General features: G+C 37.8%; 2 protein-coding genes across 6 annotated transcripts in view; one reads left to right on the top strand and one right to left on the bottom strand.

Moving 5' to 3' along the window:
* The window catches only part of LOC141403271 (uncharacterized), a 189,229-nt gene that overhangs the window by 53,307 nt on the left and 110,011 nt on the right, over window positions 1-25,911 (bottom strand). The gene's annotated exons all lie outside the window — the stretch shown is intronic.
* Window positions 14,247-25,911, top strand: part of PGRP-LB (Peptidoglycan recognition protein LB) — a 38,063-nt gene continuing 26,398 nt past the window's right edge. Inside the window, exon 1 of one of the 3 annotated variants that reach the window (XM_073985485.1) lies at window positions 14,247-15,064. In XM_073985485.1, the coding sequence (XP_073841586.1) occupies window positions 15,028-15,064 (37 nt within the window). In that variant the 5' untranslated portion in view covers window positions 14,247-15,027. The remainder of the gene's footprint in view (window positions 15,065-25,911) is intronic. The other 2 variants (XM_073985490.1, XM_073985494.1) reach the window with 2 other exon arrangements.

The raw sequence follows: 25,911 nt of genomic DNA, 5'->3' as shown, positions 1-25,911 counted from the left end.
CGCCCACTTTTTTAAATATGTTATTTCTACGAAACTACTAAATCGATTTTCCTGAAACATTCAGCGAATGTAGAGGGTTGGTCCCCGTTAAAAATAGGCTACATATTTTTTGACTTTCGGATCGGGCGGGTACCTCCCCTTTGCCCTATTTTTTGTAAAAATGCAATATTTGCAACAAATACGAATGTATCGGTTTGGGAATTTATTTGGGAGTCAATGGCGATTGTGTCTCCAACCTTAAGTACTTATTTTGTGACTTAAGATCCGACCACGCTCACTTTCTAATTATGTTATATCTACAGGGGATTTTCAACAAAATCGCGATTTGTCTAAACTTTTAAATCTTTATAAATAAAAATCAAATATCGTTCGTTGGTAATGCCATCAGTTGAGAACGGCTGGACCGATTTTCGACCTGGGTTTTTATGCAAAGAAAATTTGACCATGCCCACTTTTACGCCCAATTTTTTCAATTTTCTATTTTTATCATTTCAAAAAAACTACTGAACCGATTTTCCTTAAATTGCCAGGGAATGTACAGAGATGGTCCCCGCTTAAAATAGGCTATAAAATCAGTTGAATTTCGGAAAGGGCGGGGAACATCCCCTATACCCTACTTTTTTAAAAATTTTATATTTACAATAATTACGAATGTATCTATTTGGAAGTTAATTTGCGAGACAATTGTGGTTGTGTCTCCGACCTTACCTACTTTTTTAGGAACCACAGACTTGACCATATCCACTTTTTAAAATATGTTACATCTACAAAACTACTGAACCGATATTCGCGAAAATGTCAGGGAATGTATAGGCATATTTTCTTGAATTTTGAAGAGGGCATATTTAAAAAAACGCCTTACCTTTATGAATAAAAATCAAATGCTGTCATAACCCAACTTAGGTTTTTTGGAAAGAAAAGTTTACCACGCCCCCGAAAACAGGTTACATATTTTATTGAATTCCAGAGGAGGCGGGGTACCTCCCCTATGCGATATTTTTTTAAAAAAAAACGTTATATTTGCAAAAATTATGTACGTATCGAAAAACAAATTCACGGATTAGTCTACAATCTAGGTACTTCTTTGGGGCCTATAGGCCCGAACAAGCCTGTTTTTTTAGTATGTCATAACTCCAATACTACTAAAGAAATGTCCATAAAATTTGCAGCAAAAGCTCAATGTTTGCCGTTGTTATGTGGGGTACCTTTCCCATGCCTTTCTGTTAACGCTATATGTATAAGCCAAACTTATGATTATATCGGTTTCAGCATACATTTTGGTAGGCAATGAAGTTGTGTGCACCCTAGGACCGGACTAGGCCCACTTTTTTTTAATACAGTTGAACCTCGATTATCCGTGAATCGATTATCCGGGAACCTCCATTATCCGTGATAGAAACGAAATGTTGGACATTTTCCATTTCTTCTATTTTTCGTTATAAACCTCGTTGCTCGGGAGTAAAAACACACTTTCCAATGAATCTGATTAAGCAAACAGAAGGTAAACAAACGAAAAAAGGAAATTCTCCCGTATTACACATTTTGTGTATTTATCACAAAAACCATGGGGCAAAGTCCATTCAGATGAATCTGATGATGATGATATTATGTATCCTTCTAAAATTTGGTGGATTACCGTAACGAATTTAATAAAAATTGGAAATGTTCATATTATTGTACAATATTATGTCATTTTTACTTAAAATATATGTTCAAAAACTGCGTAAAAGCATTGCCTCCATTATCCGGGAAAATCGATTATCCGTAATGCCTCCGGTCCGGACCATCACAGATAATCGAGGTCCGACTGTATGTAATATCTTGAAAACTGATGACCACTCCCACTCTTTTCAAAACATGATTTTTCCAAAGCTACTGAACCTAATTTTCAGAAAATATTCAGGAATGTCCCGTGGTCCAAAATGCTATATATTTGTAGACGAATTTCGGGCCTATTATTTTATAATCGGTGTATTTGTTAAACTTATGAGTGCATCAGGCTGCAAATTAGTTTAGTTTATTATTTATTATTTATTTTTTATTATTTATTATTTATTATTTATTATTTATTATTTATTATTTATTATTTATTATTTATTATTTATTATTTATTATTTATTATTTATTATTTATTATTTATTATTTATTATTTATTATTTATTATTTATTATTTATTATTTATTATTTATTATTTATTATTTATTATTTATTATTTATTATTTATTATTTATTATTTATTATTTATTATTTATTATTTATTATTTATTATTTATTATTTATTATTTATTATTTATTATTTATTATTTATTATTTATTATTTATTATTTATTATTTATTATTTATTATTTATTATTTATTATTTATTATTTATTATTTATTATTTATTATTTATTATTTATTATTTATTATTTATTATTTATTATTTATTATTTATTATTTATTATTTATTATTTATTATTTATTATTTATTATTTATTATTTATTATTTATTATTTATTATTTATTATTTATTATTTATTATTTATTATTTATTATTTATCATTTATTATTTAGTATTTAGTATTTAATATTACTTCCTTTTATAAATACCACTTCCCAACCTTCATTTACAACCCAAATCCAAGTTGTACTAAATATAGTACTTTTCGTTCACATAATTTACGAATTTCCAAACCTATCTCAATTCTACACTCCAACAGTAATCTTAATTCCAAATTTCAGGTTTCGAACTTTATCCTTTCACCCAAATCCAAGTTGTACTAAATTTAGTAGCATTTAGTACTTTTCGTATACATAAGTTCGCATTTCCAAAACTACCCCAATATCTCAATCCTATACTCCGTCAGTAATCTTAATTCCAAATTTCAGGTTTCCAGCTATTCCCGTTAACCCAAATCCAAGTTGTACTAAATATAGTACCATTTAGTACTTTTCGTTCACATAATTTACGAATTTCCAAACCTATCTCAATTCTACACTCTAACAGTAATCTTAATTCCAAATTTCAGGTTTCGAACTTTATCCTTTCACCCAAATCCAAGTTGTACTAAATTTAGTACCATTTAGTACTTTTCGTACACATAAGTACGAATTTCCAAAACTACCCCCATATCTCAATCCTATACTCCGTCAGTAATCTTAATTCCAAATTTCAGGTTTCCAGCTCTATCCTTTCACCCAAATCCAAATTGTACTAAATTTAGTACCATTTAGTACTTTTCGTACACATGAGTATGAATTTCCTAAACCATTTCCTTTTATAAACACCACTTCCTAACCTTCATTTACATACCAAATTCAAAGTTTCTAGCTAAATCCGTTCAAAATATACAACTGGTACTAAATTTTGTAACTTTTAGACATTTTCGTACACTTAGAGGTCGAATTTCCAAAAACCCTTTGGTACATCTTTCTAACTCTCCATCAGTTACCCTCATTCCAAATTTCAGAATTCTAGCTCTTCTCGTTTGCCTAATACAAAGGGTACCATATTTAGTACCTTTTAGTACTTTTCGTACCCTTCTAGGTCGAATTTCCAAAAACCCAGCCTTATCTCACGCCTACACACCAACAGCAACGCACAGTCAAAATTTCAGCTTTCTAGCTTCAGCGGTTTCGTCTGGGCGATGATATGCCAGTCAGTCAGTCAGTCACTCACTCACTCACTCAGTCATCACTAAGCTCTTTTATATATATAGATATGTAGGGTATCTTTGAAAATACCAAAGTTCTTCATAGAAGTCCAACAGATCGTTTTATTGAAAACAAGAACAATGATGAAAAGCAGGCGGATAAAAATATTTCCGATATGGACAAATATTTCCGAAATGTCAAATTAAAGTGTGAGAAGTGTTTCACCATATTCCTCTAACTGAATTAAAGTGTTGTCTTTGCTTACATACATATATTCTAATAGTTTTCTTATAGCATCAATAAAGATGCCACCAATTTTTTTTCATAACTCTAGGGGAAATTGTTTAAATTGTTGTCCGGAGTGGAGTTTTTTTCACGACTCCGACTCCAGCAAAATTTGTTACACTTCGACTCCAGACTTCGAAACTCTGTCTTAAACTATATATTTTTCAAAATGTTATTACGTAAAAACAGATGCGAGTTTGAACCTATTAATTTATGTTAAATACACATATCTGCATATGGCTTCCCACAAAACATTTAGATTTGGGTAAGTAAACGCATCTCAATTAAAACTTACATTGATGTATCATAATTTTCTAGAAGATATTTAAATAAAATTCTAATAAAGCTTTTCTCTATATGAAGATGTTAAAGGGTACACAAACACACACTCACAATAAACATGCATATGATTAAAACACAACCGCATATAACATAAAACATATACACCTTGCCCATTTTCCTGTTAGTTTTTCACACTTTAATAACCATAACTATGTGCCATTTTACACCTCTGACATGTTCATGTGTGTGTGTTTCTTCCCGAGTGTTTGTGGTAACATTCCGCATTAACATATTTCAGCGAAAAATTAAGTCACATCTAAATTTATATACTTTAAACGTGCAGCAACATACACATTTCGAAACAGTTTTCTATGTAAAGTAAATTTTATTGTAGAAAACATTCACAGTGAATACATATCTAACAAAAATGCTTCATATAGTGCTATCAAGAATAGCATATATTTAATCATTTTTTTAACTTTTATTATTAGATCGCTTTAGGATAAAGACAGTGACATGGACGATAATAATTCCTAAAAGGCACAAATTGGCGAAAAACCGACAAAGTCCGTAAGAAAAAAGAACGGTTACAGACAAAATCTGTTGGTAAATTTAAAATCCTTCTCGGTTTGACAATGGACCGAAGAAGTGAGGTAGAAAATACCTACTTTTGAATTAAAACTCATTACGACGGGCCAGCAACGCGGACCGGGGTCTGCTAGTTATTTATTATTTATTATTTATTATTTATTATTTATTATTTATTATTTATTATTTATTATTTATTATTTATTATTTATTATTTATTATTTATTATTTATTATTTATTATTTATTATTTATTATTTATTATTTATTATTTATTATTTATTATTTATTATTTATTATTTATTATTTATTATTTATTATTTATTATTTATTATTTATTATTTATTATTTATTATTTATTATTTATTATTTATTATTTATTATTTATTATTTATTATTTATTATTTATTATTTATTATTTATTATTTATTATTTATTATTTATTATTTATTATTTATTATTTATTATTTATTATTTATTATTTATTATTTATTATTTATTATTTATTATTTATTATTTATTATTTATTATTTATTATTTATTATTTATTATTTATTATTTATTATTTATTATTTATTATTTATTATTTATTATTTATTATTTATTATTTATTATTTATTATTTATTATTTATTATTTATTATTTATTATTTATTATTTATTATTTATTATTTATTATTTATTATTTATTATTTATTATTTATTATTTATTATTTATTATTTATTATTTATTATTTATCATTTATTATTTAGTATTTAGTATTTAATATTACTTCCTTTTATAAATACCACTTCCCAACCTTCATTTACAACCCAAATCCAAGTTGTACTAAATATAGTACTTTTCGTTCACATAATTTACGAATTTCCAAACCTATCTCAATTCTACACTCCAACAGTAATCTTAATTCCAAATTTCAGGTTTCGAACTTTATCCTTTCACCCAAATCCAAGTTGTACTAAATTTAGTAGCATTTAGTACTTTTCGTATACATAAGTTCGCATTTCCAAAACTACCCCAATATCTCAATCCTATACTCCGTCAGTAATCTTAATTCCAAATTTCAGGTTTCCAGCTATTCCCGTTAACCCAAATCCAAGTTGTACTAAATATAGTACCATTTAGTACTTTTCGTTCACATAATTTACGAATTTCCAAACCTATCTCAATTCTACACTCCAACAGTAATCTTAATTCCAAATTTCAGGTTTCGAACTTTATCCTTTCACCCAAATCCAAGTTGTACTAAATTTAGTACCATTTAGTACTTTTCGTACACATAAGTACGAATTTCCAAAACTACCCCCATATCTCAATCCTATACTCCGTCAGTAATCTTAATTCCAAATTTCAGGTTTCCAGCTCTATCCTTTCACCCAAATCCAAATTGTACTAAATTTAGTACCATTTAGTACTTTTCGTACACATGAGTATGAATTTCCTAAACCATTTCCTTTTATAAACACCACTTCCTAACCTTCATTTACATACCAAATTCAAAGTTTCTAGCTAAATCCGTTCAAAATATACAACTGGTACTAAATTTTGTAACTTTTAGACATTTTCGTACACTTAGAGGTCGAATTTCCAAAAACCCTTTGGTACATCTTTCTAACTCTCCATCAGTTACCCTCATTCCAAATTTCAGAATTCTAGCTCTTCTCGTTTGCCTAATACAAAGGGTACCATATTTAGTACCTTTTAGTACTTTTCGTACCCTTCTAGGTCGAATTTCCAAAAACCCAGCCTTATCTCACGCCTACACACCAACAGCAACGCACAGTCAAAATTTCAGCTTTCTAGCTTCAGCGGTTTCGTCTGGGCGATGATATGCCAGTCAGTCAGTCAGTCACTCACTCACTCACTCAGTCATCACTAAGCTCTTTTATATATATAGATAAACCTGAAGGAAGATTTTATAGACGACCAAAAGGGCGTCTTTATAGACGACGTATAGGGTGTCTTTATAGACGACCTATAGGGTATATTTATAGACGACCTAATGGGCGTCTTTATAGACGACATAAACGGTGTCTTTATAGACGACCTAAATATTGTGAAATATTATTAATAAACCTGAAGGAAGATTTTATAGACGACCTAAAGGGCGTCTTTATAGACGAACTAAAGGGCGTCTTTATAGACGACCTAAAGGGCGTCTTTATAGACGACCTAAAGGGCGTCTTTATAGACGACCTAAAGGGCGTCTTTATAGACGACCTAAAGGGCGTCTTTATAGACGACCTAAAGGGCGTCTTTATAGACGACCTAAAGGGCGTCTTTATAGACGACCTAACGGGCGTCTTTATAGACGACCTAATGGGCGTCTTTACAGACGAAATAAAGGGCGTCTTTATAGACGACCAAAAGGGCGTCTTTATAGACGACCAAAAGGGCGTCTTTATAGACGACCTAAAGGACGTCTTTATAGACGACCGACCTAAAGGGCGTCTTTATAGACGACCTAAAGGGCGTCTTTATAGACGACCTAAAGGGCGTCTTTATAGACGACCTAAAGGGCGTCTTTATAGACGACCTAAAGGGCGTCTTTATAGACGACCTAAAGGTCGTCTTTATATACGATCAAAAGGGCGTCTTTATAGACGACCTAAAGGACGTCTTTATAGACGACCTAAAGGGCGTCTTTATAGACGACCTAAAGGGCGTCTTTATAGACGACCTAAAGGGCGTCTTTATAGACGACCTAAAGGGCGTCTTTATAGACGACCTAAAGGGCGTCTTTATAGGGCGTCTTTATAGACGACCTAAAGGGCGTCTTTATAGACGACCTAAAGACGACCTAAAGGCGACCTAAAGGGCGTCTTTATAGACGACCTAAAGGGCGTCTTTATAGACGACCTAAAGGGCGTCTTTATAGGGCGTCTTTATAGACGACCTAAAGGGCGTCTTTATAGACGACCTAATGGGCGTCTTTACAGACGAAATAACGGGCGTCTTTACAGACGAAATAAAGGGCGTCTTTATAGACGACCAAAAGGGCGTCTTTATAGACGACCTAAAGGCGTCTTTATAGACGACCTAAAGGGCGTCTTTATAGACGACCTAAAGGGCGTCTTTATAGACGACCTAAAGGGCGTCTTTATAGACGACCTAAAGGGCGTCTTTATAGACGACCTAACGGGCGTCTTTATAGACGACCTAATGGGCGTCTTTATAGACGACCTAACGGGCGTCTTTACAGACGAAATAAAGGGCGTCTTTATAGACGACCTAAAGGCGTCTTTATAGACGACCTAAAGGGCGTCTTTATAGACGACCTAAAGGGCGTCTTTATAGACGACCTAAAGGGCGTCTTTATAGACGACCTAACGGGCGTCTTTATAGACGACCTAATGGGCGTCTTTACAGACGAAATAAAGGGCGTCTTTATAGACGACCTAAAGGGCGTGTTTATAGACGACCTAAAGGTCGTCTTTATAGACGACCTAAAGGGCGTCTTTATAGACGACCAAAAGGGCGTCTTTATAGACGACCAAAAGGGCGTCTTTATAGACGACCTAAAGGGCGTGTTTATAGACGACCTAAAGGGCGTCTTTATAGACGAGCTAAAGGGCGTCTTTATAGACGACCTAAAGGGCGTCTTTATAGACGACCTAAAGGGCGTCTTTATAGACGACCTAAAGGGCGTCTTTATAGACGACCTAAAGGGCGTCTTTATAGACGACCTAAAGGGCGTCTTTATAGACGACCTAAAGGGCGTCTTTATAGACGACCAAAAGGGCGTCTTTATAGACGACCAAAAGGGCGTCTTTATAGACGACCTAAAGGACGTCTTTATAGACGACCGACCTAAAGGGCGTCTTTATAGACGACCGACCTAAAGGGCGTCTTTATAGACGACCTAAAGGGCGTCTTTATAGACAACCTAAAGGGCGTCTTTATAGAAGACCTAAAGGGCGTCTTTATAGACGACGTAAAGCGGGTCTTTATAGACGACCAATAGCGCGTCTTTATAGACGACCTAAAGGGCGTCTTTATAGACGACCTAAAGGGCATCTTTATATACGACCTAAAGGGCGTCGTTATATACGACCTAAAGGGCGTCTTTATAGGCGACCTGAAGGGCGTCTTTATAGACGACCTGAAGAGCGTCTTTATAGACGACCTGAAGGGCGTCTTTATAGACGACCTGAAGGGCGTCTTTATAGACGACCTGAAGGGCGTCTTTATAGACGACCTGAAGGGCGTCTTTATAGACGACCTGAAGGGCGTCTTTATAGACGACCTAAAGGGTGTCTTTATAGACGACCTAAAGGGTGTCTTTATAGACGACCTAAAGGGCGTCTTTATAGACTACCTAAAGGGCGTATTCATAGACGGCCTAAAGGATTCTTTATAGACGACCTAATGGGCGTCTTTATACATGACCTAACTGGCGTCTTTATAGACGACCTAAAGGGCGTCTTTATACACGACCTAAAGGGCGTCTTTATAGACGACCTAAAGGCGTCTTTATAGACGACCTAAAGGGCGTCTTTACAGACGACCCAAAGGGCGTCTTTATAAACGACCTAAAGGGCGTCTTTATAAACGACCTAAAGGGCGTCTTTATAGACGACCTAAAGGGCGTCTTTATAGACGACCTAAAGGGCGTCTTTATAGACGACCTAAAGGGCGTCTTTACAGGCGATCTAAAGGGCGTCTTTATAGACGACCTAAAGGGCGTCTTTATAGACGACCTAAAGGGCGTCTTTATAGACGACCTAAAGGGCGTCTTTATAAACGACCTAAAGGGCGTCTTTATAGACGACCTAAAGGGCGTCTTTATAGACGACCTAAAGGGCGTCTTTATAGACGACCTAAAGGGCGTCTTTATAGACGACCTAAAGGGCGTCTTTATAGACGACCTAAAGGGCGTCTTTATAGACGACCTAAAGGGCGTCTTTATAGACGACCTGAAGGGCGTCTTCATAGACCACCTGAATGACGTCTTCATAGACCACCTGAATGGCGTCTTCATAGACGACCTAAATGCCGTCTTCATAGACGACCTAAAGGGCGTCTTCATAGACGACCTGATGGGTGTCTTTATAGACGACCTGAAGGGCGTCTTTATAGACGACTTGAAGGCTGCTTCATAGACGACCTGAAGGGCGTCTTTATAGACGACCTGAAGGGCGTCTTCATAGACCACCTAAAGGGCGTCTTCATAGACGACCTAAAGGGCGTCTTCATAGACGACCTAAAGGGCGTCTTTATAGACGACTTAAAGGGCGTCTTTATAGACGACCTGAAGGGCGTATTTATAGACGACTTCACAGACGAACTGAAGGGCGCTTCATAGACGACCTAAAGGCCGTCTTCATAGACGACCTAAAGGGCGTCTTCATAGACGACCTGATGGGTGTCTTTATAGACGACCTGATGGGTGTCTTTATAGACGACCTGAAGGGCGTCTTTATAGACGACCTGAAGGGCGTCTTTATAGACGACCTGAAGGGCGTCTTCATAGACGACCTGAATGGCGCTTCATAGACGACCTAAAGGTCGTCTTCATAGACGACCTAAAGGACGTCTTCATAGACGACCTAAAGGGTGTCTTTATAGATGACATGAAGGGCATCTTTATAGATGACCTAATGGTCATCTTTACAGGCACAACTTCTCTATAAAAACCAAAAACAAATAGATTTTCACAACGAAATTTGGCAACCCTAGCATTTTAATAGATTAACAAAATAACAACTCATTTAATTAACATGTATTTTTCATACAAACATATGCACGAGTATTTATGTCCGATATGATCCGATTTCATTTTATTTTTATTTGCATTTAAAATACAATGGATGAATATTGCGTAGGCCAGAAAAAAAGCGTAACGTTGTTGTTTTTGTTATCTACAATTTTAGTAATTTAAATAAAAAATTAAATTTAGATTATTGTTAATTGTTAAGCGGTTAGTGGCGGACCACCACATTGTAGAACCACACAGGTGAGTGACGACTACAGGTTAACCATTTGTGCCCAAATGAATTTAATTGATCTATTAACACCTCACAAATGAGGGGAATTCTATATCAACAAATGTCAGAGGCTGTGTGTGTGCGTTCTTTCGGCGCGATAAAAGTGGCGTTTAAAATGTGATTGTGTGTGTGTAAGTGTGAGTTTTTGTATGATAACTTTGGAAAAGTGATAACAATAAATACAAAAAATTGCTTGAATTAAAACACCAATTATTTGCTGTTTTTTGTAGAATACAAGCGATTAATTACACAGGACTACAAAAATGAAAATCTAAATTAAAATATGAACAGGAAGAGTTTGAAAATACGAATAAGAGAATTCAGTGTTTTACCTGTTCAAAACCAGAGGCAACACACTGTAAGGTGTATGCATCAGCTAGTTAGCACCATCTTACAAAAAAACGCGTATCCGACAATTGGAACCTGAGCATCCTGTGTCCCTTCCACAAGAAGGGAGATAAGTGTGCTCAAAATACAGGGGCATAAGTCTGCTTCTTATTGCTTATAAGATAGTGTCAGGGATATTGTGCGAAACATATGGTCTGCTAATTAATTTGGCCATATCAATGCGGCTTTAGGCCTGGCAAATCCACCATTGACCAAATATCTACGCAACGGCAAATCCTGGAAACCAACACTTACCATATCTTTGTCGATTATAGAGCTGCCTTCGACAGCCTTTTATGTTCAAAGGTATTTCAAGGCATGTCTGAATTTGGTATCCCCACAAAGCTCATGCGGATTTGTAAGATGACTCCACCTAATACCTGGTCCTCAGTTAAAATAGGAAAGAACCTCTTCAAAGAGTTTAGTACCAAAAAACAGTAACTGATACTTTTAAGAAGGTCGAAGGGGAATCTGGAAAAGTAGGTCTGGTAGTAAGCGGCGACAAGAATAAGATTATGGTGTCGACGCGCAATGCGTTCATAGAACTCGGGCCAACTTTGGATGTAGGTTCTTATAATTTTGAGCTAGTTAAAGACTTCGTCTACCTCGGCAAAGCATTAAGACCAACAAAAAATATTAGTTGTGAAATAAGAAGAAGAATTGTATTGGCCGACAAATGCTTTTTGGCTTAAGTAAGCCGTATCTGCTTACCGTGCTTGGTGTGTTTGAGAGAAAATAATTTTTGAAAGATATACGGGCCAATATGCGTTGACGGTGAATATCGACGTCGTAGGAACCACGACATGAGTATAGTACAACTAAAAAAGTCGTTAAGTTCGACCGGGCCGAACTTTTTATACCCTCCACCATAAAATAGTCTTAATTAAAATGCAACTATTGGTTTCCTTTCACAATGTTAGGTGAAAAAATGTTTCGACTATGGATACCCCAAATGCGTAAATTATGTAATATAATCTAAAAAATGTGTTCAGGCAGGTGAAAGGTACCACGTGTCGACCTATCTTTCAATTTTTGGTGGACTGCAGGGAATTTTAAAAGTCAAATTGCGGGCAGTTCCGTCAAACTATGTTGAGGAAGTTCAACCAAAAAATGTAGCTTACTTACTTCGCTGGCCCATTACAGAACATTTATTCCATAGACCGAACTAAGAAAAGATCTCCAATTCTCTCTGTTTAGTGCTTCTGGAATAATGCGCCTTTCTGGAATACCGCGCCTTGTCATCTCTTCATCCACTTGTTTGCGCAATCTATTCTTTGGCCTGCCAATTCTGTGTGCACCGCCATGTGGCTCGAATTTATACGCCTTTTTAGCGGGTTCATCATCGCTTATTCTTATGATATGGCCTAGCCAACGCAATCGTTGAATCTCAATACGTTTAACTATATTGATGTCGTTGTATAGCAGATACAGCTCGTGGTTCATGCGACTCGATATTCACCGTCAACGCAGATTGGTCCGTAGATCTTTCGAAGAATTTTTCTCTCAAACACACCAAGCACTGCTTTATCTGCTTGTGCAAGTACCCAGGCTTCTGAACCATACATCAGCACGGGTAATATCAGTGTTTTGTAAAGCGTTATTTTTGTTTGACGAGATTTGGTTTTGTTTTTAAACTGCTTACTTAAGCCAAAGTAGCATCTGTTAGTCAATACAATACTTCTTTTTATTTCACATCTGATGTCGTTAGTTGTGTTTATGGGCGGTGCCGAGGTAGATGAAGTCTCTTAGTACCTCAAAATTATAGGAATCAACTTCAACAGTCGGTCCGATCTCAATGGGCGCATTGCGCGTCGACACCATCAACTTGGTCTTCTCGCCGTTTACCGCCAGACCCACTTTAGCAGATTCTCCTTCGACCTTCATAAAGGTATCGGTTACTTCTTCTACTGATCGTCCCATTTTCTAGCAGGATGTTGAAAAGATCGCCCGAAAGGCTGTCTCCTTGCCTGAAACCTCTTTTGGTACAAAACTCTTCGGAGAGGTTCTTTCCTATTTTAACTGAAGATCTTGTGTCAGTTAGAGTCATTTTACAAAGCCGAATGAGCTTTGCGGGGATAACAAATTCAGACATTGCTTGGAATACCTTTGAACCCAGCGGGCTGTCGAAGGCTGCGTTATAATCGACAAAAAGGTGGTAGGTGTCGATCTGCATCTCTTGGGTATTCTCCAGGATTTGCTGCAGGGTAAATATCTGATCAATGGTGGACTTGCCAGGTCTAAAGCCGCATTGGTATGATCCAATTATTTCGTTGACCATGGACTTTTGGTCGTTTGCACAATATCCCTGACACTATCTTGTAGGCGATAGGGAGAAGACTTAATGCCTATAGTTGGAATATAAAGTCTTATCTCCTTTCTTATAACGGGACACAGGATGCTCAGGTTCCAATCGTCGGGTACGCGTTCTTCCTGCCTACACCTACTGCATACACCTAAAACCCTAAAAATACTGGAAACCGGCAGGTACCGTTATATATCAACCATATATACCTATACCAAAACATGGTTCTATGTTGAGAATTTTTCGTGGGGAGGTTTTGGAAACCTCAAATATCAAAATAAAGTAGGTAGTTCGGTAAAAAATCATCTGAAATCCTCAAAGTACCCTAAATCCGAAGGAACTGTTATATGGGTGGCTATACCAAAACCTTGACCGATATAGCCCATCTTCGAACTTTACCTACCTATAGCAAATATACATTCTGGTGCAAAAATATAGCGTTCTACCTCAAATATTGTGGATACTAGAGTGATTAGAACAGGCGGTCAGGCGCACATGGCTATATCGACTCGGAATTTTATCCTGATCAAGAATATTTATATACTTTATAGGGCCGTAAATTATCATTAAAGTCCGTACTATGGTGGAGGGTATAAAAATATTGCCGATCTGTGTCATTTATAGTGAGCAAGTTCAGCGCGCGCGATAACAACGATGCTGTTGTTGTAGTCTGGTTTAACACATTTTTTAGCGCCAATTCCCGTCAACGTTGCTTCTCACACACACACACAAAAACACACATCACAAACTTTGTTTTAAATATTTGAATTTCCGACGCGTAGCAAACATTAAACTTCCGAATTCGCAATCAGCAAGAGTTTCGGTTTCGTTGTGTATTGGACAGCTGCTGCCGGTGCTGCTCGTCACAGTATTCGTTTGTTGCAAAAATAAAAGCATTCGAAGCGATTTAATAGATGATGTACGGTGTGGTTTTCTAGCCAGTGTGTGCCTTACAGTCGGGGAAGTCAATACGCTTACTGAGTTTTGTTTTCAGTTCTCTTGTCTTGTTTTTTGTTTTCTTTTTGCTAATGTTCCGGCGGTAGACGGATTCGCATGCATTTTTGTCGATTAACAACAATATTTATTTCAATGTGATTCGTTGACAAACTCGTCTAAAATATTTATTGAAATAATAATTACGAGTATGTGAATTAAAAAAGGTGACAAAAACAACAGTAATAATAATAATAATATTTAAATAACAAAAGTTGTTTAAATAACATTGCCAATAAATACCGGATATACTAACTCCACAACTTGCCATAAATGCCAACAAACTTGCCACAAATTAAAAACCAAAAACAACAACACACAACAGTTCCTAAAATCACAATTTGTTTATAACAAAAAAAATTAAATTAAACAACCCACCCAAAAACAAAATAAGTTCCTAACCTTGACTGCTCTGTTCAACGACTTCACAAAAAAATTCAAAAAACCTAACCTTAGAACAAAAATATTTCATGTTTGCCTTTAAATAGACAATTTGCACATTAACCACCAAAAAAAAAAAACAAAAACATATCACAACAACAACACCTCCTGTACAAAATAATAATTTGACATGACAGCTCTGGGCTTAGTTCTGTTATCGATGATGGGTAAGTTTTTTTTTCTTTTCTTTTTGTTCTTTTGTTAAGTGCCATGTCTTCCAAAGCCCTTATCAGCTTCAAATTCCTAACCTGCAAGTAACCTCCTCCTCCCCTCTGAGTTGTGTTTTTTTCTTTTTGTGAATGAAAGATCCATCACCAAGTCTTGATAACTCATTTATAAAAAATACAACTGACAATAACAACAATAGTAGCTACCACCGAGCAACAACATCAATAACAGATTGCATTTTCAGTAATTGAATCATGTTTTACATGCCGACGTCATCCGTTGATTAATTGATTGATTAAACGTAAATATTAGTCAGGGGTGAATCACATGTTTGAAAAAGAACCCCTTTCTAGGGGGCCTTTTTTGGTTAACTAAGAAGAATATATTGACGTTGATACATTCAATGAGCTTTATTTAAATAAAGTGGTTTCGGTTGGTCAGATAACTCTCAAGTTATATCGAAGGTGGACTTAATGGCGCCATCTCGTCTGCTAACCTGTTTACCACGAAATATGTCCGAAAATATATCTAAAAATGTATTCAATATTAGGGATATATCAAGTGGAGACCTATTTTGAAAATTTTTGGCGGAGAAGTCCTTAATTCCTCAAAACATTGAAAATCCGGAGATATCGTAATATGCGGGCTACACCAAAACATGAGCATATGCTGACAATTTATCATGCTGAAGTCTTCTGAACACTAAAATTCTCGCGAAAATCGGGCGGTACCGCTAGGAACCTCAAATAACAAATTACTGGTAGTTCGGTCAAAAAAATTTACCTAAAATCCTCAAAATACCTAAAATCGGCCGGTACGGTTATATAAGGGCTATACCAAAACAGGGACCTTTCTTGACAATTTTTGATGGGGAAGTTTTGTGACCACTTGGAACCTAAAATGTCAAATTACAGATATTTCGGACAACAAATGTAGCTAAAATGCTAAAAATACCGAAAATCGGGAGGTATCTTTATATGGGGGCCACGCCAAAAAAAAACGTAGACCCATGTTGTTGTTGTATCAACGCAAATATGTTCGTTCATGTATTATTTCAGTTATCAGGTACTGGTTCCTCTGAATCCAGACTCAAGATTTCTGCAACCTGGACTGGTTGCGTCCAAACGGAATCAGGAGACAGGTGAGTGTGGTTAGCTGGGCAGCTAAAAAAATGCAGTGTATCGTGTGCTAGGCATGTGTTGGGTATCGTGGCGTCAATTCGGGCCCAATATGAATTGAGGCGGCTGCATCGTCCGGATCTTAACTGGGCTAAAACCACTCGTGTTTGCCTTGGCAGCTGGCGTTCTTTTGCTGCGATGGATGGGAGATGGTCTCCAAGTACTACATTCACACTGTATCTCTGTACTGCCTGCGCAACCATATCAGTATGGATGCTATCCAAGCCTGCCTGATAGGATCGTTGGTCTATAGGTTCTCTTTTATACCGTTGGACCTTTCTCTCTAGATCATGAAGATCTCTCCTGACGTGCCTGGGTGGAGGAAGCCTGTCCATTAAATCGTGACAGGGATGCTCCCTGCGATAACACGCAAGCAGGTACTGCATCGACAATACTTTATTGTGTTGACGCACCGGTAAAATCTTCGTCTCCTCATGAAGATGATCCACTGGTGTCATGAGGAGGCACCCTGTTGCAGTCCTCAGGGCAGCATTCTGGCAGGTTTGAAACTTTTTCCACTGCGGAGTGCTAACCTTTGCAGACCACGCTGGCGCAGCATAGCTTACCACAGACCGGCCTATTGCACTGTAGGTGGTCAACAAAGCTTCTTTGTCAGCTCCCCAAGTGCTGCCGGCCAGCGACTTGAGCACATTGTTCTTACCTCTGATCTTATCGCAAATAGCTGTGACATGCGCGGATGAGTTAAACATGCTATCGAATATTACACCCAGTATTTTGGTGTAGTTAGTGGTCGGAACCAGTGCCCCATCGACCAATATGTTCAGTGGGAGCCTCATTTCAGCCGTCCATGTGGTGAACAGCGTGGCAGTGGATTTAGCGGCGAAATATTCGCTCAGATGGAAGAACTGCACTAGGTCAGCTATGTAGACATTTAACCTATCACATATGTCATCGATGATAGGACCCGACGCCAAGATCGTACAATCATCCGCATACATCACGATCTCTATGCCGTCTGGAGAGTGTGGAATTTCAGAAAGCTAGAGGTTAAATAGTTCTGGAGATATTACCCCTCCTTGGGGAACTCCCTGTTTCACTCTATGGGGGTTGGACTTCTTGTTTCTGAATTCCACAAACGACTGGCGTCCGCACATATAGTTGATTACCCAACGTTTCAAAATGGCTGGAGAGTAGTCTTCTCTATATCCTCGAACAGCTTGGCATAGTTGACGGTATCGAAAGCCTTCGATAGGTCAAGAGCCACCATGACTGTTCGGTTGCACGGTCTTTCGGTCAGTTACTGACCTGCACCAATGTTGCATTGCTTCAGGTGGTCTAGCCACTTTTTCCGCTTATGTTCGCCTACTAGCCTGTTGACTTCCAGAGTAAGTTCTCTAACTCTTGGGTCTTCATGGTTCGTACGACGAAGCTCATCAGGCTCATTTGCGTCCCGCAGCCTCTGCTGGGAAATTAGGTCTTATTTCGCGTATTTGACCAGCAGGTATGTAGCGAGTGGCTGCTGCAGTGATGATGTCCCGGAAAGTTTTCTCAGCTACCCGAGGATCTACGGGAGTGGGCAATTCTCTAAAGCGGTGATTGGTAAATTCTCTGAACGCTTGGCAATCGGCTTTCCATGGTTCAGGAAAGTACGGCATTCAGAGGTTATGAAATCGGGTGGTCTGTTCACGGAGACGATGATAGGGAGGTGGTCTGAACTAAGGGAAATGACGGATTGCCAGGATACGTTATTTATCAGACCTGGTGCCGCAATGGCGATATCTGGCGAGCTGTGACAGTCTCCTCTAATCCTCGTCAGATCGTCTTCATTCACAGCGCAAACGTGGAGCTATCAATTTGCTCGGCCAGCGCTGTACCCCTTTGGTCATTACCTAGGACGGAATGCCAAAGCTCGTGACCAGACGGTTATTGCCCTCTAAAAGCGAACTAATATCGGGCATATAATGCCGGGCACAGCTATTCACCGTCGGTATGTACACATTAAGCAGCTCTACCTCGGCAGTATCACACTTTACTGCTATCCCCATACATTCCATGTATGGGTCACTAGAGACAAGCTCAAGCGAGATAGGTCTGTACTGGACAGACTGGTGTACCAGGAAGGCAAGTCCTCCTCCTCTGCTTCTTGTGCGATCCTTCCGCAAAACGTTATAACCATCACAACGCGAGCTACATGTGGCGGTGAGCTTTGTTTCTTGGATCGCGGCGACCATGATGTTTTTCCGACTCATAAAATCCACAATTTCGCTGACCTTATTGCGGAAACCGTTGCAATTGAATTGCAGGAATGATGGATTTCCGGGCCGTTGAACAACAACTTGTGGTGTTAGATGCTGAATTTGTTGTAGTTGGGGAGACTTCGATGGCGTCTCGTATTCCCACGACGACGAAGAGTCATACGACGACTTTGAAGACGCACCGCAGCAAGCAGCAACATACCTATCGCTGTAATCCCGTGTGCGACTAAGGCCAGAGCATCCACGAAAATGCACCCATTCCATACACCCATTACATCTCACTGATACTGACAGGTGCTGGATGCGGATCTGGCAAACGGAACAGATCCATACTGGCCCGGGGTTTATCTCTATCCCGGCACGGACCAGAAGAGCTCGGAGCAAGCATTCCGGGATAAATTGCCGCCCCCATGGTGAAAAAATATACAAACACAAACGATCTCGATGCCGTCTGGAGTGGGGTGAAATACAGAAAAGGTAGAGGTTAAAGAATTCCGAAGATATCGCCCAAACTTGGGGAACTCCCTGCTTCACTCTCCAAAGCTTTGACTTCTTGTTGTTGAATTCCACGTACTACTGGCGTCCATATATATAATTTTAAACTTTGGAAAACACGTGTGTGACTAGCGGCAGATAGATTACTTTAGTGTGATACTCGACCCCCGGTACATGAAGCTGGGGCCCAACGCTTTGTTTGATTTAGCGTTCCTGATGACATTCGCAACATCATCCATTGTAACTTGTGGCGGCTCATCCTCGGTAGGAAGAGATCTGATACGACGTTGTGCTCTTCTCTTCGCCCTATCACTCCCGGGGAGCTCGACAAACTGTCGATTGAAATAACTTGGCACCTCTTCGGGTCATTCATCGTAACGTCACCGAACGTGGCTGAGGTCCTATTTTCCTTCCTTCCAGGGTTCGAGAGTGACTTGACCGTTGCCCACAATTTACTTATTCTGTCTCCATACGCAGGGAAAAGATATTGTGTATTATTCTAAGAACAAAATAGTGTATTTTAAAAATTTGAAAATATATATTGTTGGTGCAACAATATATTTTGCGACCTTTTGTTTCTTGACACAAAATATATGGTTGAAACAAAAATATATATTTTCATATTTTTAAAATACACTATTTTGCTCTTAGAATATGATTGCTCCCACATGTTCCGCTTATGTTCACTGACCAACTTTTAACATCCACTGTCAGCTCCCTGACTCTGAGGTCACTGGTGTTGGCTCGACGAAGCTCATCATACCCATTTCCTAGTCTCGCCGCCCCCGCTGGGAAAATTGGTCTAACTTCAAATATTGTAAACATAGGTCAATTTTTTGGTACAGTCCCATTAAACGGCACCTCCTGATTTTCGGTATTTTGATGATTTTAGCTACAATTTTTAAACGACCTAGCTGTAATTTGATACTTGAGGTTTCTTGTAGTCACACCACTTCTCCACCAAAAATTGTACACCCCAACTTCAGGTATCATGAGTAATTTAGCAGCATTTCTTCGACCTACCTCTAATTAAATATTTGCAGTTCCCAGTGGTCACAAAACTTCTCAACCAAAAATGTTCAACATAGGTCCATGTCTTGGTGTAGCACCCATATAACGGTACATACCTATTTTCGACATTTTGAGGATTTCAGCTATATTTTCGGACGAACTACCTGTTATTTGACATTTGAGGTTCCCAGTGGTCACAAAACTACTCCGGTAAAAATTGTCAAAATAGGTTTATGTTTTGGTGTAACCCCATATGCCCATACCGCCCGGTTTTTTAAGGATTTTATCTAATTTTGGTTCCTAGTGGTCAGAACACATCTCCCATAGGTCTGTCTACACTTTGATATAACCCACATACAGAGGTACCGCCAATTGAAGAAATTTTTAGATAGATTTTCTGACCTAATTTAGGCCTTTGGGGTATCCGTGTTCATTAAATATCTCCATCTTAAATTGTGGACAGAAAATAAAAGTAATTATTCCAATTTAGTTGAGATTAGTTTATGGTAAAGGGTACAAAAAAAGTTCGACCGACCGAACTTAATAATTTTTTCATTGTTGTTATCATTATTTTTTTTTTTAATTTTTGGCCAATAGTACGACTGTGAGTCTCATCTACGCTTTTATCTGCCATGGATTACCTGTTCCGTCTTAAGAAAACAACAACAAAAAAAGCCAACCAAATTTGCACTTCAATAAATATTTTATTATAAAATTGTTACCACATTTATTATTTAATTTTGCGCTTTCTTTTTTGAATTACCTTTATTACCCTCCTCTCATAATAAGAAAAATAAATATTTCTCAATATACGCTTGCTTTATGATGACCCACGAAAAAAAATATGCAATGCGATTTGGTTAATTAACACACACTCACACCTGAATTCTTATTTAACAACAACAATGAAAGTGGGAGCAAATAAATAAATACTGATATGAAAGAAATTTGATTTGTATTTTAATAAAGTTAACAACAATAATTGATTAAGACGATCGATGCCTTTTTCCGATGATAAGATATCATAAAACGAGGTATGATTGAAGTCAGCATTTCAAAATAGTACGGGGAGGGGAATCTGCCTGTATACAGTTCATTGGTTGCTTTTCATTGACATTTTTGACTAATTTGAAAATATGTGGTTTGAAGGTTACCCCAGCCAAAGAGCCAAATAATCATCAAAATTAAAAAAGGTTGTGTAGCGTTACGAAGTGGTATTTTAAAGGTTTTTAGTTGATTTTATATACAATATTGGCACAAAATATATAAATTCAATATAGAGAGTTTAAAATATTTTAGATGCAAGTTTGAAATTTGGAACAGAGTACGTACGTATAACATATTAGTCCTTGGATGTTTAGAATTGATAAGTAAGAAAAGCGTTAAGCGTTAAAGCGTGTTCTGGATTTGGATAGTTAACAACATCGGGAGCACCGTTCTATGGAGGCTGTATAAATCGTTAACCTGTACCGATAAATTTCTGGAGGAAAGTTTCGTAATTTCAGCGAAGACTAAATACCAAATTTCAGTTATTCCCGTTGAATAATGTGGCTAAAACTTTCAAAATACCGAAAATTGGGAGGGACCTTTCTATGGGGGCTATATAAAAACATGGAACAATGCCGGAAAATTTCAGGTGCAAAGTTTTATACCACTAACGGACTATTAAATATCCGTTTCGATGGGATATTGATGACACAACATTCAAAATACCGAAAATCAGGAGGTACGCTTCCATGGGGGTTATTTGAAGAATATGGCTTATACTGATCATTCTCTTCTGCAATATTTAATATACCCATGGCAGTTAAAATACTAAATTTCAGTCATATCGGTGGTATATTGAAGCTACAACTTTCAAAACACCTTAAATCGGGAGTTACGGTCCTATGGGGACAATTTGAGGACGTCGACCTATACCGGCACATTTCGGGTGGAATGTTTCATACCCCTATCAAAAACTTAATACCTAATATCAGCTATTTCGGTGGGGGACGAAGACTAACTACCAAATGTCAGTCATTTCGATGGGATATTGAGCAACAACCTTCAAAATACCGAAAATCGGGAGGTACCGTCCTATGGGGGCTATATTAAGACATGGACCTATACCGACAAATTTCAGGCGGAAAGTTGTATACCGTCTAGGAAGACTAAGTACCAACTTGCAGCCTTTTCGGTGTTATAATGAGGCTAAAACCTTCAATGTAGCGAAAATTCGGATATACCGTTCTATGGGGGGTACATCAAAACGAGGACGTAACCGACAAATTTCTGAGGCAAATTTGTAGCACATAAAAAAACTAAAAACCAAATTTCAGCCACTTCGGTGGAATTATGAGGCTAACAACAAAACATTGTTCCACAACATCCCATACGGGACAAGGGAAACTTCTCCCATATCAATGAGTGCACCCGGTTCATATTTAGCTCAATGATATGGGACCTACTGTTTATCGCCGAGTCCGAACGGCGTGTCTTAAGACACCACTTGTGGTGAAGTTTTCAAGGCTGAAATACTCAGGAAATGTCGCCAACATTACTGAGGGGTAGTTTGCCACCGTTAAAAAATTTTTGATGTTGCCTGGCCGGGGAATCGAACCACCGACCTTCTGCATCCAAGGCGGGCGTGCATACCATTGCACCACGGTGGCACCCATAATGAGGCTAAAACCTTCAAAACACCGAAAATAGGGAGATATCGTAATATGGGGGCTATACGAGGGCGTGAACCTATAACGAAGACTTACTACCACATTTCAGTCATTTCGGTGGAATAATGAGGTCACAACCTTCGAAATACCGAAAATCAGGAGGTACCGTTCTATGGGGGCTATATGAAGACGTGGACCTATACCGACAAATTTCAGCTGGAAAGTTCTATACCCCAACGAAGACTAACTACCAAATTTCAGTAATTTCGGTGGGATATTGAGGTCACAACCTTCAAAATACAGAAAATAGAAAATTACCGTTCTATGGGGGCTATACTAAGGCGTGGATCTGTACGGACAAGTTTCTGGGGGAAAGTTTTATACCCACAAGTTCTTTGGGGGTTATATAAAGGCGTGGATCTATACAAACAAATTTCGTATTAAACTTTTAGTACCTCAAATGAAGACCAAATACAAAATTACATCCATTTCGGTGAATTAATGTGGCCACAACCTTCAAAATACTGAAAATCGGGAGGAACCGTTTTATGGGGACTCTATGAAGGCGTGGACCTATACCTGAAAATTTATGGGCGCAAGTTTTATACCCCCAACGAAGCCATACGGTGTGATAATGAGGCTAAAACCTTTAAAATACCGAAAATCGGGAGATACCGACCTATGGGGGCTATATCAAAACATGGACCTATATAAACATTTTATGGTAGAAATGTTTCTTAGCCTCTGGAAACACAAATTACAAAGTTACAACCGATTCTGTGGTCAAATGGGACTAATACATTCAAGATATCTTAAAGTGACGCGTACTATATATGGGGCGTTATATGGGGGCTATACCGAAACGTAGAGCTACATAAACAAACGTAGATGGTCTAAAACATCGATCCATGTTGATGTGGGCTATACCAAAACGTGGGTCGATAAAGACCATCTTCGAACTTGACCTGCCTATGGAAAAAGACACTCGGCTGCAAAAGTATAGCGTCATAGCGCAATTATTATGGACGCTAGAGACAGGCGGACATGACTAGATCGACTCAGAAGTTTATTTTGACCTGAATCCGTTACAAACAAATAAAAATTTAATACACCATCCTATGGTGGAGGGTATACAAAACGCAATAAAGTTCCTTATTAATAAGCCATAAATAATATCTGGCAAGAAAGAAGACACTTTGCAGCAAGTTTATACAAGATATGACCAATTAGCGGCAGCAGTAGTAGCTGCTAATGGTACAACAATTGCAGTCAAGCAACAATTGATCTCTGTATTTACCCAGCAAACCAAATGTGGGATGTCCGACAGATCGGAACAACTTCGGAAGCAAAATTGTTCAGATTTCGTTCTGATTTCTATACGATTTTTCGTAGATTCAGATCTCGTTCCGATTTCGGAGAGAATGTCGGATTTAAAATTCCTTTCGAATATGATAATGTTTCGTATGATAATGTTTCGATATGTCGGAAACATATTTCCCTTCCAAAATCGTTCAGAAATCTTTATGAAGATTCTTAAGGTACATCAGATTTTCATACGAAATTATTCCGAAATCGTTCACAAATCTGTACGAAAATTCGAAAGAAAAAATTCGCATTCCCAAGGATTTTCTTCCGATTTCGTTCCGAAATTATGTAAACCACTTCATACAACATTCGTTAAGATATCGTTACGATTTCGGATTCGACGGCGGACGTAGCGTCCGAATTTTATTCCGATTTCGTTACGATGTCGGTACAATTGGTTTGCTGGGTATTCACGTTCTCACACACGAATACTTTTTTTGCGCCAACAAAAATGCGCAACACGAAACCAGTCAGGGGAATTTTCTTCACTTATCGTGTTCGCACAACAACGTCACGAACAACTGTTTACTGTTTGTCAAGAACCTTTTATTGATTTGTGGTTAACCTTCCCCGACCATCACCACTGCTACTGCTTGCTTCCATCCCATAATAAATCAGTTGAGGAAAAACAAGAATGAAAGTTGTTGGTGTGCAGTGCACATTTTGTTAGACATTCTGTATCCGATATTTGTATGAATGATGTGTTTGTTGCTTCTTGTCAATAAGATAACAACAACAACAGCAACTGTAACAATATCAACAAATAAATAAGTTATAAACAAACCTCCTCATTCGCATTCATTAATAATATGAAAATAAATTAAGATAAGAGCGGTAAACAATAAAGCGGCTTCTTTATGCGTCCTCAAAACGACAGAACGCACGAACGAACAGTGGCAAATACAAATCGTAATTCTTTTGCTTGTTATGTGATACAAAGCTTTTCTGCTTATTACAGATAGTGTGGGAAATAAGTTCGTAGCAAAGAAATAAAAGTTTTCTATAGACATTGTGCACATACATACATATTCAGCTACAACTGTGACTAGCTTTACGCTTTGACTAGTTTTACGAACCTAAGCAGCGGCAATGTTACTGCAAGATATTCTGGAAATGTCTGCTCCCGCACATCCGCCTTGTACGGGTTCGATTAACAGGCCAAGCAACATCAAATTTTCAAGGGGCAAAATACTTCTCCTTGTAAAGAAAATTGAAGGCCAGACATAACCACTGTTCTGCTGACAATCCCAGGGCAGCGGGTTCTTTCGTATCGGATTGACCCGAAATCAAAAGTGTTTCGGCCAGCGGCTGGCAACCCAGCATTATATGCTGCTACAACAACAACTGTTCTGCTGATATTGCAAATGAACTTACACAACTATTTGTTGTTATTGTAGCAACGCAAATATGTTTGTTCGTATATTTTATTGAGTTATCTAGTTCTGGTTCCTCTGTATCCAGATTTTTAGAACCTGGACTGGCTATGTCCATAAAGAATCAGGAGACATATCGACGCCTCCAAACAATAGTATGCTAAGTCGACTTAGCATGTTTTCAAGTTGTTTACATTTTTATATTTAACGTCCTTTAACTTAAATTCTGTCAAATTTTGGTAATGATCGGACAATCCGAACAGAAGTTATAAACAACTATTTCCTTAGCATAGTACTGAAGGTCAAAGAAATTTTCAAACTTTTAGAGCTTGTCCTGCAAAACTCGCTTTTCAGAATTAGCAAACTATTATTTGGAGGTGTCGAACGTCCTTTAATCAGAGTTAGCTGGACAGAGTTGTGTGGTACCAATCCACATGCAGGGCATGTGCTGGGTATAGAGACATAAATTGAGGCGACTGCATCGTCCCGATCTTAACTGGGCTACAATCACTCGTGTTTGCCTAGGCAGTTGGCTGGATGGTCTCCGAGTACGG

The sequence above is a fragment of the Musca autumnalis genome, unplaced genomic scaffold (assembly GCF_047663935.1).
Source record: "Musca autumnalis isolate F117 unplaced genomic scaffold, ASM4766393v1 scaffold_1, whole genome shotgun sequence".
NCBI lineage: Eukaryota > Metazoa > Arthropoda > Insecta > Diptera > Muscidae > Musca > Musca autumnalis.
Note: the sequence above shows the minus strand (reverse complement) of the source record. Positions and strands in the feature narration are given on the sequence as shown.